This window comes from Micromys minutus, assembly GCF_963924665.1.
Source record: "Micromys minutus genome assembly, chromosome: 1".
NCBI classification, from domain to species: domain Eukaryota; kingdom Metazoa; phylum Chordata; class Mammalia; order Rodentia; family Muridae; genus Micromys; species Micromys minutus.
In genome coordinates this window covers 86,105,315-86,121,874 of record NC_137969.1, presented here as the reverse complement: position 1 = coordinate 86,121,874, position 16,560 = coordinate 86,105,315, and the positions used below count along the sequence as shown (strand labels likewise).

Below are 16,560 nucleotides of genomic sequence, written 5' to 3'. Positions count from 1 at the left end.
TATTTATTTAACAGTGTTACTAATAATCAATAGAAAACTGTTATATATCTCATATATGTCTGATAATATGTGCATTTCATTTAACCCTCGTGCAAACAATGGAACAGTCATCGCTGGTCTTTTGGAAGGGATCCCAAACTGATGACCTCCTTTTCTCCATCCAACAATTCAATATTGTTGCCTAGAGGTGCCTACCCAATTAGGACAAGATCTTCTTGTTTTGTTGAAACAAACCTGTAATTCTTTGTCAATAGGATGCTAAGAGAAATTATGTACATCACTTATATACCAAACGATTAAGAGTATTCCTCCTTCATATTCTCTTTCTGGCTCTATGTGACTATAAATGGTCATGAGACCTGGCAGATGGTAGGATCATAGGTTAGGGCCTTGGTCTCTAAATCAGTAAATAGAGAAAAAAGTAAACTATAAACACACATGTCTATTTACAGAGCAAGAGATAAACCTACTATGCTAACCCATGGAAGTTAAAAGGTTATTTTTAGAACATTTAACCCTGTTCAACCTAGAACACCACCCCTACAGGAAAAATATTTATGTGCTTTAATTTCATAGATTCAAATAAGTTAATCAACTTGGCCAAAAAGACACCTCAGTAGCAAAGCTAAAGTTCAAGCTAGATCTGTCAACACCAAAGTCTTTAGTCTTGTGAATGGGCTACACATTCAAGGTAATTTAGTATTGCTGAGATACCTATGAGATCACTATTTTCATTCACTACCAAGTGCAAACTAGGTAATTAATTCCATGTCTTCTAAAGTCTCCATGAGCTGGATTAACAGTTCCATGTAGGCAGGGTCCATGATAATGCTTGGAACTGAGTAGGCCCGTAATATATAATCATTTGTTAGATGGATGGAAAGAGAGGAGGACAGAAAGGCAGTGTTACTAAGAAAGCTGCTTCAAGGATACAGTCTTTTGAGAGAATACTAATGTTCAAGTCTATGGTCCTAAACCTATGGATATACAAGTTGACTGTGAGGATGAAGAATAGCACAGGAGGTTGGAAACAGAAGTGTAAGGGAAATAGGAAAAAATTTTGAAGAACAGAATGGGAGGTAAACTTAATCAAAACACATTATATGCATGTTTAAGATTATCTTACAATAAAAGAAAAAGAAAGAGATCTGGCAAAAGAACACTAGCTTCCTATTCCACCCATCCCCCATCCCACCACACTTCTTCAATAAGAGCCAGGGACAGTGAGAACTTTGCAGACTAGATTACACCTTCTTGCCTGGTTCAGATTCCCCTGTGAAGTCTCTCAGCATGTGATGAATCTATAAATTTGCATTGGTGAGTTTCAGAAAACAGAAATGCATCTTTAAATAAAAATACCTCTCATATTGCTCTCTTCTCTCAAATAGTAATCAGTGCAACATTTATGTTCAAACCAAAAAGTCTTCAGAAAAAGATATGTTCTTTTATGGCACTAAAACTATACAAAAAGAGGAAAGACAGGCAAGTTGCCAATAAAACAAGTATCCAAGGACCCATTTCTAGCCAGTAGGAAAAGACATTGATGTGTAGGCTGATTATAATAGATGTGACCTCAAGCAGTTATCTGGGTATTACAATTCAATTGACATCCTTTCTCCTTCTTCTCACTCTTAAAGATTAGACTGCCCCCATGTAAAACTGGGCTCAGGCCTGGCTTCAAATCTCCTGTGTGTCTATTCCATACACATACTCTACTTCAGTCAAATTGCTCTGTTCATGAGTGTAAGATCTGTGTCCAACTTCCACTTCCCCCAGCCACACCTACACAAGACTGTACAGTAGCATCCACCTTCAGCTGTGGGCAAGTGACCTTCCAACTAGATAGCCTTCAGAATTCAGAGTCTCTGCCCTTCTTCTGTAACAGTGGGCTAGCCCCTTCATCACTTTTCTATCTCTATGATACAATTACCATAAACAAAAGCAACTTAAGGAAGGGTTTACTTTGGCATATAGTTTGGGGAGGGTACAGTCTATCAGGGTGGCAGGAGCTTGAAGCAGCTAGTCACACTGCATCCACATCAGGAACTAGATGGAAGATAAATTCCAATGCTTGGCTCACTTTCTCTTTGTAATGAAGTCTAGAACACAAGCCCTAGAAATAGTGTTGTCAACATTTATGTTGGGTCTTTCTACTTCATCTAATGTTATCAAGATAATCCTCCCACAGGTAAGTCTGTGTCTCCGCATGATTACAGATCTTATTGACAATCAACACTGAATTGACAATCAGCACACTTCATTACAATGGTTCAGCACTTCTTGTCTTACAACTTGAGAACCTCTTTATAATTTCAACAAATTCAAGTCCCACTTCATTCCCTGGAGGACTGATATCACTGATGACTAAAAACCCCTATTCACCTAATTCTGTTCAGTATAGGTAAGGGCACCTAGACATACAGAAATTGGGTTGGTTGCCCATAGTCAAATAGGTAGGAGACAACATAGCGGATGAGCACTGATTTACTTACCTATTACTGTCCAATTGTTAATCACTATCCTCTGCTGACTCAAAGAGAAGAAAGTACTGCTATTCAACAATAGATTTAAATGAATCTATCTATAAATCATAACACCATGCACACACTTTAAAAAACTATACTGTGATACCTATGTACAGAAAACATTATCTGGAAACAGCCAATTCTGGATGAAGACACAGATTTGCTCATCCATTACAATGATTCCAGGAGTTCCCAGGGTCCTATGCCCCAGGTTGAACACCATTGGAATGACTGGTGAACTCTGAGATCCAATCCTGCTTTAAGTTTACATAACTATGGTTGTAAAACTTGTATCCGTGGGAAATGTGTTACTGTTTGGCTTCTGTGTGGTTTCAATCTAGTAATTGCTTGGGGAAGCTGAAACCACAGAAGCTACTCCCCCTTTATTTGTAGACCTACCTGGTAAAACATTGATCTGATCAGAGTCACTGAAAAAGGAAAAACCTCATCCAAACATTTTCTGTTTGATATATTTAACCTAAGTTATTTCAATAGACAGAGCTAGAGAAAAAAAAGGAAAGAGAGAAAGAAAGGGAGAGAGAGAGAGAGAGAGAGAGAGAGAGAGAGAGAGAGAGAGAGAAGAGGAAAGGAGAGAAGAGGAAAGGAGAGAAGAGGAAAGGAGAAAAGAAGAGAAGAGAAAAACAGAAAGCCAGTTGAATATACCCCTGGAAAAAGAGGCCATGAAATACAAGTGGTCATCAGAAACACAGTTGACATGAAGGACACATCTGGGAGGTCTGCTATATAATATCATATTGAGAAAGGGAATGGGTAGGTTCCATTTCCAGTTCTCAAAGGGAAAGCTGGGAGGAGGTAAATTGCAAAGCACTCTGAGTTCCCCACAAAGAACCCCTAGATCACAACATGTTATATTTATCATGATTATTAACCAGAGTTCAATTAGGATCCAGATTAAGCATCATGATGTGTCATGGGGAAGGAGCAGAGAGAAGAGAAACATCCCATAAACAAGCATGTGGGTTGGCTTGATCTCTTGACTATTGTTCTATTTGGAAAATAAAATATCATAATAATCATATAGCAATGTTCTCAGAAAAGTGTTTTTAAAATAATATCTCTGTTGAATGCTGAAAATAAAAGCCCACACATTCATCAATTCTTACCCATTATTTGAATCAGTAGGAGATGCTCAAAGCATGGTCTTAGAGGGCTGGAGTGAAATCTCCATTCTGGGAAGGTTAACAAGTCTTTAGAATGTAATAGGGTTACATTGTATGGTCTAGGATGAATTTTAGTACAACTTCAATAAGTTAAACAAAATTATAGTTTAGGGCCAAAGTTGGAAGGAGGAGACAAGGGGGAGGAAAGGGATTCTTTGGGGACTTGGTTCCAAGTTCCTATTCTGAGCAGACATGGAGTCATTCGGTGATATTATTCTCTTCCCAGAAAAGAGTTCCCCTGCCTGATGATCTGTTCGCCATCCTGTTTAGATACCCTTGGTGGCTTCCCATAAAACACTCCTCTTTCATGTCACTGTCATGACAAGTACCCTCGCAGTCTTATTCTTTCCCAGCTGTGTTTGGTGTGCCCCATGTCCAGTCCTGCACACATATCCTCCCCTCACCCCTCTCTTCATGCTCCCCCTTTACTCCTTCCATTGCCTCAGCCTCAGAACCACCATCATTTTCTTTCGTGACCCTCCACCATTCCGTTTTGCCACAGGATCTCAGAGCAGTAACATTTCTCTCTGCTCACTCAGTATACCTTTGTGCTTCAGTTTAAATATCTCTCTCTTCTCTGTTAGAAGGCAAACTCAAAGACAATAGAAAATATCTTTGTCCAGTCCTGAATCTCTAGCAGCCAGCTTTCTGAGTATGGGATCCATTGCCTCTTCCTTTCCCTTTTTCTCCCCTCTTAACTCTTCAAAAGTCATCTTTCCCTCCAAAGTTCCAAAGTCTAAATATTGGTGTCAAATAGGCTTGAACCTCAGTGGGTTAGGTCACAGAGATGCATCATTCTGCTCGTCTCCTCTTACTCAACAGCAAAGTCACCCCGTGCCATGACAGTTTTAGCTGCAGCTCCCCATGTCCAGTCAAGTGGTCACAAGATTAGGAATAGCTACCAAGGACTGGCTGGGCTCTGGAGGGTCATGGATGTCCCTAACGTGGTGATGTAAACAAACTGCAAAAAGCATGGCTGATGGGAACTAAAGTGTGAAGGAGTCACACCTGTCACTCTGGTTACAAGTCACTGTCCCAGAGCTGGAGGCCAGGGAGAAAAGCCATGGCCTTGAGCCCCTTCCCTATCTATCCTGTCACCAAGGCTCAGGCAGCTGACAGGAAAGTGGCAGCAGAGAAGGTAGTAATCAAAAGAAAGACAATGGGGAGAAAAGAGGAACTTAGTTCCTTTCTGTGCAAGGGCTGACTGAACATTACTACTGGACAAAGGAGGCTGTCTTCTTCCTCTGTGGGGCCCCTCTGACCTGGAGGTTTTTATGAGAAGTGGGGAGGGGGAGCCAGAAGATGGAGAAAAGGAAGACTGGAAAAACAGGACTCTAGAGGAGGAAAAATTCTCGTCGCCATTAATAAAATTAAAAATGAAAGCCTCCATTTCAACTTCTACTCTTGGAATTTCTTTGTTGTTCTTGCTCATAATAGCTATTGAGGACTTTCCCAGTGTTGATAAAATTAGATATACTACCAAAAAGAAATGAGAGCTAACCTATTGTTCAATTTTATCTTGGCACAAAATGATAATAAAAGAAACTTTTAACAGCCATGATATCAGAATCCGAGATAGTTTCAGTGTAATTGTGCTTGTCAGTTACAAGTATAAGCAAGAGGGTTGTCTCGGAAACCACCCTCCATGCTCTGACGCACACAACCTACTTCGAAGAGTCTGGACAGAGCACTTAGCCAGTTGTGCATCAGTTTTCTCTTCCGTGAACAAGTTGGACAAATTCTCCATTCTCCCAGATAATAAAGCGCAGTGACTGTGGCTGAGTAACTTGGCCTTAACTTGCTTTTACTGACTATCCATTACACCAGCCTGCCCACTTTTTCTCTTCTGAAATCTAGGCTGTCTCTCTCACCTTGCCCTTCCCTTTCAAAACCACCATAGAAGCACGTGTACTACACCCTGGCGTCGTTGACATTAAGCAGCGCCTCGCATCCTGACATTTCACGCCGATGTGGACTATATTCACAACACAGACGTGAGTTACAAAGTCTACTTAAGGGAAGAGATGTATTTTATCCACAGAGTGGAAACACAAACACCCCCTTTAATGTCTGCTCTGTCTTCGGAGCCTATAATATGAGGTCATATGTTATACCCTCTACTTTGCCAGCACAACTCTATCTTCACGTCCCCTCACTCACTCCATGGCTCATACTCGTGCACATGAAGTAAATGGCACAGGCTTGTGGTCTTCGGGGAATGCATTTGCCACTGTTTCTGTCTCTAAATCACCTTTAATAAAAATAAATCCAAGAAGAAAACTCCAGACCAAATGTCCTCAGTATCACCAAGCTTTCTTCACCTTCATGGCCTTAGCTCCTTCTTGGCCAACACCATAGCTAAATTCTTTCCTCATTCTATTATCTCTTGACTAGACTTCCATCCATGAGGACAAGAAGGTTTTTAAGAAAAGAAGTCTAACACCAAAACTTTGCACCTGGAATACTGATGGTGCTCAATAAATATCTGTTCAGTGAACTAGTGATGTATCTCATCAGAAAAAAAAAAACAGTTATGCACAAAAAAATTTTTCCTACTGAATTTATGTATAATCTGTCAAGTTCTAGCTGGCATCCTCATCTAAAGCCTCCAAGTGTAGAGAAATCAGAAAAGACTGTTAAATTTCACATGTGGCCCTGTGCCTCCCTCTTCCCCTGAATGAACCTTTGCCTTCTAAAAATAAAAAATAATGTAGCAAGCAAACTTCTGCACCTTAACCATATCTCTCCCATCATATGACTGGAACAGAAATACTGCTCCAATAAAAGAAGTTGCTGCATGGACCAGTAAGTGCAGTGCTCCCCGGTGTGGAGCACTGAACATAGTGCCAGGGAAGAGGGGGAGGCCTGCCATAGAAACAGCTCCCAGCTCTGCTCCAGAGGAAGAATTTCACCCACCAGCAGTATTAAGGACAGCAAGTTCCTAGGCTCCTGTTTCACTGAAGCTGGGAAGCTCAGAACCCCTCATGTCTCCTCCCTCAGTGTCGGTTTCCCATCTACGAAATTATAAGCTCCCTTGCCTCCTCCCTCTACCCAGCCTTTCTTTCTCCCACTTAGGGCTTTGGCCCACTCACGGCTAAAAGGGTAAGTAAAAGACAAGTCGGTAAGATCCCGTGAGGCTCCCTGACATGATTTGCTATATAAATACCCAGGGCTATCACACTATCACTGCAGGGATTTGAATCAGGCTGGGGGTCCCTGGAGCTACATGAGAAACACCTCCCCCACATTTTCAGCACCAGAAAGACAGAGCTCCCAGAGGAAAATTGTGCTTTCCTCGATCTTTAGCTGCTAGAGAAACTCATGTTAGGGCAGCCTTCTTACAGAAACCCTCTAAAAATACCTATCGATGTATATTTAGCTCCAGATATCATCCTCCTACAAACAGGCTTTGGGCTAAACCACTCCGTGTATGCCTCTGGCTGGAAGCTGGGCCGCAGGATGGCTGGTCCCACTCCTCTGCTGCATTCCCCTGCCCACGATGTCCTTTGTCTTCCCTCTCTCTTCTAGGTTATATACTCATTCCCTGCAAGCTGGAGCTGAGGATGCAGAACTCATCCACTTCTCTTTGCCATGTCTTTCCTCAGAGGTGATCCCAGGGTAAAAAGGATTTTTAAAAGACTTGTGCAGCGTCCAGAACAGAGTTATATGTAGGATTCTGCCCCCAGCTTAAGGTCTTCAGGATGTCCCTGCTTCTCTCAGATCTAGTATAAACTGCATGGACTAGGGTGTCTTCCATTGACCTCTAAAAAACTGTCGCTCACTACTGGGTTCTTAGGAATGTCCTCTGTCTCTTTCCTCATATTCCCTACCCCTAAACATTTATACACCCACCCCTTTGTGCACCTCAGTGTTATTTAAGTGCTATTTCCTTAAATAAGCTTTGCCACAAGCCAAGTATGATGGCATTCTTCTGAGTGTTCATGACTTCATGACACGTAGACTCATTGTCCTGATAAGGGACATGTGACCTATCCTACCCACACCTAGCACAGTGCCATAGACAGTGGGGACTCACTCATGTCTTTTTAGTAGCTCTTGACTGGCTGTCTGAGCCTGGTGGCAAAAACCTCAGCAGAGGCACAAGGTTTAAATACAGCCATGAATACTACAGTGTTTGCACTACTGGCCCACTCAAACAGGTCATAGCCCCACTGTACGGATTATCACCATGATACCAACGTGTGTGCTGAACTAACTGACCTTTGCAATGGGATGATACACTATCTAACCACACAAGAGCAGCTTTGAACTAGAGAGTAGCTCTGTAATACCATCAAGACTGTAATGCATCTGAAAATAAAGATTCCTTAAGTGTAAGAAGAACAACATACAGCTTATCACTGGGCCAGAACCAAATGATGTCCAGAGGAAATAAAGAGAAAAGCTTGAACTTCTTTAGCAGTTGAAGAGCATCGCTAAGATGTTAGTAGCATCTCTAAGCTCAGAGGATACTGAAGGTAGACAGGCTGGCTTCACACTCTGTTCATCCTATAGAACTGTCTCCCTTACCTGCAGAAAGTCTGGTCCAGGACCTTAAGGAGGAATGAAGGACAACAGCTAGTACACAACACTATACCTCATGACTTTCTCTACATTTCCTACTTCCATGCCTACTCACCTATGATAACAGTTACTTTATAATTTAGACACAGTAAGAGATTAATAGAACTAACAATTATAATACAAGTTACAAAAACACACTGTAGAAAAGTGGCCAACATTACTACATTCACAGTTGGTGCCATTATAAATTAAAGTAAGAAACACTGGAGCACAAAGTTTGCAGTACCTTGAAAGTAGGACCTGATAACAGAGGGAGGGATATCCATGCATTTGGACACTCTGGACAAAGAGATGGTTCATGTATCAGGCAGGATATTGAGGAATAACCAGAGATCTTACCATGTTACTCAGAATGGGATGCCATTAAATACTTAGGAAGTGAGGAAGTGTCCACTTAATATTTTCAAGCTGTGGTTGACCACAGGTAATTGAAATTGAAGGATGCTAAAATATGGGTAAAGGAGAGTACTGTAGCATTCTTGGATATAAGCACATTGTTAAATTTTTCTATGCATTAGACTATTCATCCCTGAAATGGGCCTTGGGGAAATAATTAAACCTAATAATTTTTATCTAAGATACTACCTTTATGAATTAGAAATATTACCAGTGGAACACAGGGTTTGGCCCAGGGTTCACAAAATGCCAGTGTTAGAAAACAGTGAGTGCTGGCTTCTCCCTGCACCCCAGCCAGCTTCCTCTGAAGCCTTGATCACTTCCCAAGCATTTCTTATTAGCCTGGAATACAAACCCTCAGCTTCCGTTTCCCTGACAGAGTAAGCTAGGCAGATGGAGTTGTAGACACAAACCCCAGTGAGACAAAGGAGGTGTGTGAGGACAGTCTCTCACTACTCCAGGCTCAGGCCTCACTCACCAGTCTTGCATCCTTAGAGAACATAAGACTTTGGTAGCAGAACAAGTAATACATCAGAATTTACAAGTAGTTCCTATGTACCAGACTCTGCAGCATATAGAGATGGAAACGGTCATAAAGTCTAGATGTCACCCCATTCTCTGCTCTTACAATGGTTTAGAGATGATGAAATTTCTATCATTCTCTACAAGTTTAGGTTCAATAACTTCCTGTTGAGATTAATATATAATAGTTATTTTAAATAATGTAGAATATTCCAAGTGGCCTGACGAGAGTTTAAACATAAAGCCTCCGGAATTATTACCAATTCAAGAGTGATCTCAAGTTGTAGCAAACAGACGTTTGTTTCATCAGAGATGAGAATTAAGCTGATTTGGGTGTTTCTCAGTCAAGCCCTTGGTCCTGCCAAGGATCAATACCCCAGTGTAGGGGAATGTCAGGGCAGGGAAGTGGGAGGGGGTCAGGGGAGGACTCTCATAGAAGGAGGGGGAGAGAGATTGAATAGGGGGTTTCTGGAGGGAAAACAGGGGAAGGGGATAACATTTGAAGTATAAATAAAAAAATAACCAATAAAAAAGAAAAAAAAGATTTGTCTTGTTGAAAAGCAAATGAATGAATGAATGAATGAGTGCCTAAATAAGACAATTCATAAAGAAGTCAGCTGGACCTTTTGATCTACTTGTCTGGCACCAAACAAAGTCATGTTAAGAGCTGATTGTCTTTGCCATAGAGCAAGATACTGTATTGCAAGCCCACAGACTGATGTCTCAGAAGGAGATGTCTTTTTTCAACCACAGTTGTATCTCTTACTTTGAGTTGGAAACACTTGTATGATGATTTACGTCCCTGCTGTGCTCCATCCACTGTTTCTAGGGGACCAAAGGAATATGAATTATGGAGCTCTATGACGACAGAGCCTTGACTAGCAAAGGTGACGGATGCTACAAGAATGAGGAATGTTGCAGAATGGGCTTAGAGGCAGAAGATGTAGGCTTACGTTCCTAGATCAGTGGTTCTCAACCTTCCTAATGCTCCAACCCCTTAATATAGTTCCTCGTGTTGTGGTGACCCTAACCATAGAATTATTATTTCATTGCTATTCTATAGCTGTAATTTTGTTACTGTTATGAACTGTGATGTAAATATGTGTGTTTCCTAATGGTCTTAGCCCCATGAGAAGGTCATTGACTCTCCGCAAGGGGTCACAACCCACAGGTTGGGAACTGCAGTAGGTAGTATCTGCTGTTTAGATACATGCTGTCTATGAGCCTCAATAACGTTGTCTGGAAAATGAGGACAAGATCCCTACTGTAATCTAAAGGTCCCCTACAAATGTCCTTGTGGAAATTTAAGCAGCACTGTAATATAGCAAAACAGACACCTTTCTAGGGTAATTTGGCTGTATGGACACCTCCCTACAGCTTAGACAATATGCTAAAAGCAGAATAGGCTGCTTATGACAGGAACAGACTCCTGCCAAAAGGGTGAATTTGGTTAGTTTCCCTCTATTCTTCAGTATATGATGTCAGTGGCTCTGCAAGGACACAGCAAGAAGGAATTCATGAGACACAGTATCAGCTCTTGAGACTTTTCAGATACCAGAATTGGAAGATATAAATCTTTTCTGTTTAAAGATATTTTTTAGGGGCTGGAGAGATGGTTCAGTGGTTAAGAGCACTGACTGCCCTTCTAGAGGTCCTGAGTTCAAATCCCAACAATGACCTGGTGGCTCAAAATCATCTGTAATGAGATCTGATGCCCTCTTCTGGTGTGTCTGAAGGCAACTACAGTGTACTTTTATGTAATAAATAAATAAATCTTTAAAAAATATATTTTTTAGAAACACCCAGTGTCTGACATTATGTGGTAGTAGAAAAAGGATTCAGACAGCTCTTTTTATGGGTTTATAGGAATTATATGAAATGACTGGCTTAAACCATGCACATCTTCAACTTACATGTCTAAGAACACTATGGAAGATTAGGGGTGGCAGACAGAATGTGGGGACTCCAATCCCCCCAAATACTTGACTCTTAGCAGCAAGCTAATGATGACAGGTCTCATGCTGAGCCAGCTGTATGATTCCCCAGCACCCACCCTCCCGCCCCCACCCTCCCGCCCCCCACCCACAACCTGAACGGAGAGCTAAGATGTTATGCAGCGTTAACCCTGAAGCACCATGTCATGCTCCAACACTGTCAATCCCTCTGTGCACAGGAGTAGAATGTGAGGTGACACCCGAAGACAAGGTGGGAAGGAAGTGCTGTCAGCAGGAATAACTCTGGATGCAAGTGTCAAGAAGAAGTGGGGGGCGGGGAGAAGATTGTGTGGCCAGGAGAGGGGATGCATGGAGTGGGCTTTAAAAATAGTAGTCCTGCATCAGAGATCTTGATCTAAACCCCAGGATCTTCCACCAGAAAACAGGTGACAGTGAGAAAATGCTGTAACGTCCTGGGTGCTGGATAACTCATCTCTGCGGTCTGTTCTGCCCACCTCACTAGTTGGTACTGCAACATACTAACTATAGTTAAAACCCCATAACTGTAAAATGTCCCTAGTTGAATGCACCACGAAGAGAGAAGAGGGCACCATCAATACTGCCTTGCTAGTATTCAAGTCGTGAGCTGATCCAGAGATGAGATGCCTCCCAGCAGCCAAGCATGGTGGTAGGCAAATATGCAAATATCGACAGTTCAATTACCCATTCCCATCCCATTGTAGAGAATCAGAACCTCAGCCCTCTGTGATTAAGAGCACAGTAAACTGTTGCCTGGAAACCATCTACATGTGAACTGAGAAAGCTCCTGCATGTTAGGCTGGAGGTGAAATGTGATCAGGCCAAAATCTTGTTGGTTCAACTAGGAAGCACCCATAGCCAAGGTTACCCAGAAAGCAATCAATGTCTGAGGAACTACCAAGAAAGCTGTGTAGATAGCAAAGATGAGACAATTGACTTGTCCAAGTGCTAGCATTCCCTGGAGATGCATTTGAGGAATAGGAATTTTCTTAGCTATAGCAGCAAAAGTGCCTGGCTGGTTCCCATAAATCTGTTCCTTCAACTGTGTTGACAGCCCTTATTAAAGCTCGTCTTGATCTTTTCCTGTCTGGTCAAATGGTAAGGGTCTTCCACCTTTCCATACACGTCTACATCCCCACTTCCCATACCAGAACCACTAGATACCCCCTGCAAAGTACAGCTGTCTTATGGTACCTGGAGGAGACTGGTTCTGAGACTTATGTGGATACCGTAAGTTCATACATGCTCATGTATGTTATATAACATGTCATATTAATAGCATAAATTATATGTTCACCCCCCCTCCTAGATGCTTTGAATCATCTCTGCATTGTATATAAGACTGTCCAGCATAAACACCACACAAATATTATTCTATACTCCTTAGGGAATGGAGATAAGAATAAAAAGTCTTTTCAGGCCCACTATAGACTCATTTTCCCCAAATATTTCCTATCCACGCTTGACTGGATCTGCTCAGAAGCCAAAGATATGGAGAGCTGACTGCACTTCAGCCTGTCAAACTGTCTAGTAAAGTGTGACATACAAAAGATGTACGTTAGAGCATCTTTAATAATTATTTATCATAGCAAAACCCAGAAAGCAGTCTAAGTGTCGAATAACAAGCAGAGACAAGTAACAAACTGTGTACAGCCACTTAACAAAGTACTTATCAGTCACCATAAAATTTCAGCAACATATGGAATAATGTGTGATATGCTCATCATACATTGAGAAAGGCAACAAAATTACAGACATCCAGAAGAAAGCTCCCTTCGCTTTGAAGGGAGGAAAGCAAACACCATAAGAACCAGAAATTGCTCTTAAAATCAGAAATTGCTTTTAATCAGTGAAGAGGAATTTTTATCTTCAGATTTTTTTTTTTGTATTTTTAAAAATCAATATATGACAGCTTAAAATAAAAATGAGTGGCTTAGACCAGCAACTTCAAATCCTTTCAGTGCATATAACATGGAGCAGGACCAATTACACATACACACACAGAAACAAATCAACATGCTGCCACTAGAAACCACGCAGAAGTCCATAATCCGTGCTTCTGCTGACTGTGAAGGTCAAGAAAGCTACTTCTGAAGTGGTATTGATGGGTGTCACTGAACAATTAAGAAAGATGGAAATAGAAGGCTTCTGTGACAACCCCTACCCCCAAAAACGTTACAGCCTAGACAGAAAGCCATCAATGAGAACTGTTTAAAAACTGTAACAAAAATGCTGAAGTATAGCTCTCCACTTTAAAGAATCAAAGGCTTCTGGTCGTGGGTACAGGTAAGGAAAGACTTTTTTTTTTTAAGGGGCTAGCCACTGGGAGTCTGACCATAGGCAAGCATATGAGCAACACAAATTAGACTTTCCTCCTCCTCCTCCTCCTCTTCTCTTAGTTTTTGGGGTTGGGAAAGCCATAGGGTAGGGGTCCAGATGGGGGGGGACGCTGAAAAGTGGGTGCGATCGAGGTGCATGATGTAAAATTCACAAATAATCGATAAAAGTATTATGAAAAAAACAAACACTAATACAAATGGAATAACATGACTCAAGTTCTCACTTAGAACTTTTCTAATATAGTGTATTTTACTGATTTTAGTGACATTTAAAACATCACTCCAGTTGCTACATTTTCTGTGGAAATATACTTCTGTGATACAATCTATATTAAAACATATTTAAAATGTAGCATTAGAACATTTTTTTAAATGGTCTACAGGAAATTCTTCTGTAAGGTAGCAGATACTTTATAAACATGAACATTCAGCCCTGTTTATCTACTGCCCATACCGAGCCTGGCTGCTTGTAAGCTATATTCTAACCCACTATATCTCCAACTACTTCTCTTTCGTTCAGTCACAATTGGCCTAAAAGCTAAAAATGTGAGCACTGTGTCCATTTTACAAGACATGGCTTCCAAGCTCAGCTTCTCGGTCTTAACCCTCACCTAACGTCCTAAAAATTCCCTTTTCCTCATGTTTTATCAATCAAAATGGTAGTTACACAATCTCTCTCTTCAGTGTCCTATCTTTGCTTGTCTTCACCAGAGACTTGGGCAGCTAAGGAAGGAAATATCCATGACAAACACTTAATCTTCATCTCTATAAGTTTACTGCTCTCTCTGCAAGCACTGAAACACAATGGGTTCAAAGACTCACAAGCCATAGAAACCCTGGACAATATTTCTATCACTCCCAGTGCCAAAGCCCATTACAACTGCTGCCAACAGCATTGGATCCACCCATCATCCTCATATCATGTCTATACCCTGAGGAATGATATTGCAAATATTCACCTAAATGGATCACCATCCTATATGTGCCTATGACATCAGGTCAGTTCCAATATATACTCTACTAATTTCTAAGGAATGACTTAAGTGTTTTTATGTGGTTCAATTTAATACCATTAATAAATCCAAAAATCATTAATTATGTTCTCAGTGTGTCAATCTTAATCTTTAGTTCAAAAAAACCATAATTGGAGTCTTCTGCAATCCCCCAAAGAAACTATACCCAAACATCTTTGATTGATCTCTTGGGATGACCCTTCCCTAGGCCACCACAAGCTGCTTGCTTCAATTGAAAGGCTCCTCCTTGGAAAACTAGGTGTTGAACAATCTAGCAAATATACAGTAAGAAGCCAGGCACCCTTGAGAGTTCATGGCTCATCTAATGCAACATATACACAACTCTTCCAAGGATGGATTCTTTATGGTCCAGCTATATCGAGACTCTTAGTCTTGATCTTTATCTTCAGCTTCTATTGTACAATTTGATCTCTGCCCACCATGTGTTTCTTATACCAGCTACCTGTCACCATGAGCCTCCCAACACACACACACACACACACACACACACACACACACTCATATATACACATAAATAAGGAGGAAAAAAGGAAGGAAGCAAGAAGCAAGACTCACCCACTGAGGACCACGATGAAGTCCATGACATTCCAGCCATTCCGAAGGTATGAACCCTTATGGAAAATGAACCCTAGAGCCACAATTTTGATCCCAGCTTCAAAGCAGAATATCCCAATAAAATAAGGTTCTGTCTTCTCCTGTGAGGATGAAAAACAGAGCAACAATAAAATAATTATTCTTTATCAAACACAGGCAAAGGCACACCTCAACCATCTCCTGCACACCCAGGCCTTATATATGGATTCAGCCTAAGTTACAGAAGGGCCAAGAGGACCTGAAGCTACATGTAATACACAGAGTAGGAGAAAGGGCTGTAGAAATGGACAGACGTTTCCCACCTGGGAACTAGACATTTTTTTTCTGGAAGTTCCTGATAGCATAGCATTGCTCAGAAGGAGTTTATTTCTTCATTCTTGGGGCTACACCCTAGCTAGAAACTTCAGAGTTCCCATGCCTGGTCATTTGTCTGGCCACTCACCCATGTGTATAGACTTAAATAATTTGTGTCCTCTCATCTGAAGGAATACATTAGACGTGTGAATCATTCCTTTAGGAGAATAAGGATGTTGGCATTTAGCAAGTTCATAACCACCAACACACTCGGCTTTCAGCATCCTTCCTCACGGTTCCTTCTCACTCTAACAGTCCCTTAGGAAAGAGGAGTGAAGCAAATGGCCCACATGCCTGCCCTTTCTTTTTGCCTGACTGTCATGTGATGTACACACTAGTATTTGCAAAGCCCTCTTCCTCCTGAGTCCCAGCAAGGTTTACTGCAAACTTGTCCCTCAGCAAAGAATAAAGACTTCAGAGAGCTGTGTAAGAAAGGAAGTGGGGGAAGGGAGGTTGAATCAAGGGAACCCAGAGGAGAAAAGGAGAAGAAAGCAAATGCATACCAGTCTTCGGGACATCGGGGTCTTGTCATCCTCAGGAAGATGCTGCTCCAGGGCCAAGACGATACAGTTGGCAATTATGGTGGCCAGGATCATGTACTCAAATGGCGTGAAACAGGGGAGTTAAGGATCAAGTTCATGTAAGAGGGGATGCAGCCTTTAAGATGGCATGTACAATATACATATACATACAAACTTCTTCCTGCTGCCTTTGCAGCAGGAATGATTTACACTAGCAGGCAGGCAGGCAGGATAGTGTATGATCCCACAGGAAGCATTGTTGTTTAGGACTGGTCTGTGAAAATGAAGCATTTTCTTTAAGAAAAGGAAGCAGGCAGTAAATATTAGAATTAGACATATGTCAGATAGTCCAATCAGTGAGTTGAATAAAACATAAATCCAGGAACTCAAAAGGGTTTCAATGATGGGGAAGAACAAAGCAAGAGTCCTGCTCTTCCCATGCTTCGGGTGTCTGGGTAGAAGAACCAGCTTTCGCTTCCATAAAGACCAAGCTGTGCTGTCTATTACCCTTTGAGAATTGTATCTAGGGTCATCCTC

At 41.5% G+C, this 16,560-nt stretch overlaps 1 protein-coding gene across 1 annotated transcript in view; it reads right to left on the bottom strand.

Annotated features, from left to right (window-relative positions):
• Window positions 1-16,560, bottom strand: part of CACNA1E (calcium voltage-gated channel subunit alpha1 E) — a gene marked incomplete at its 3' end in the record, with an annotated part of 296,371 nt that overhangs the window by 255,443 nt on the left and 24,368 nt on the right. The window contains exons 2-3 of the mRNA XM_080932993.1: window positions 16,006-16,111; window positions 15,110-15,249 (exon numbers count right to left, since the gene is read on the bottom strand). Coding sequence (XP_080789119.1) covers window positions 15,110-15,249; window positions 16,006-16,111 — 246 coding nt within the window. The remainder of the gene's footprint in view (window positions 1-15,109; window positions 15,250-16,005; window positions 16,112-16,560) is intronic.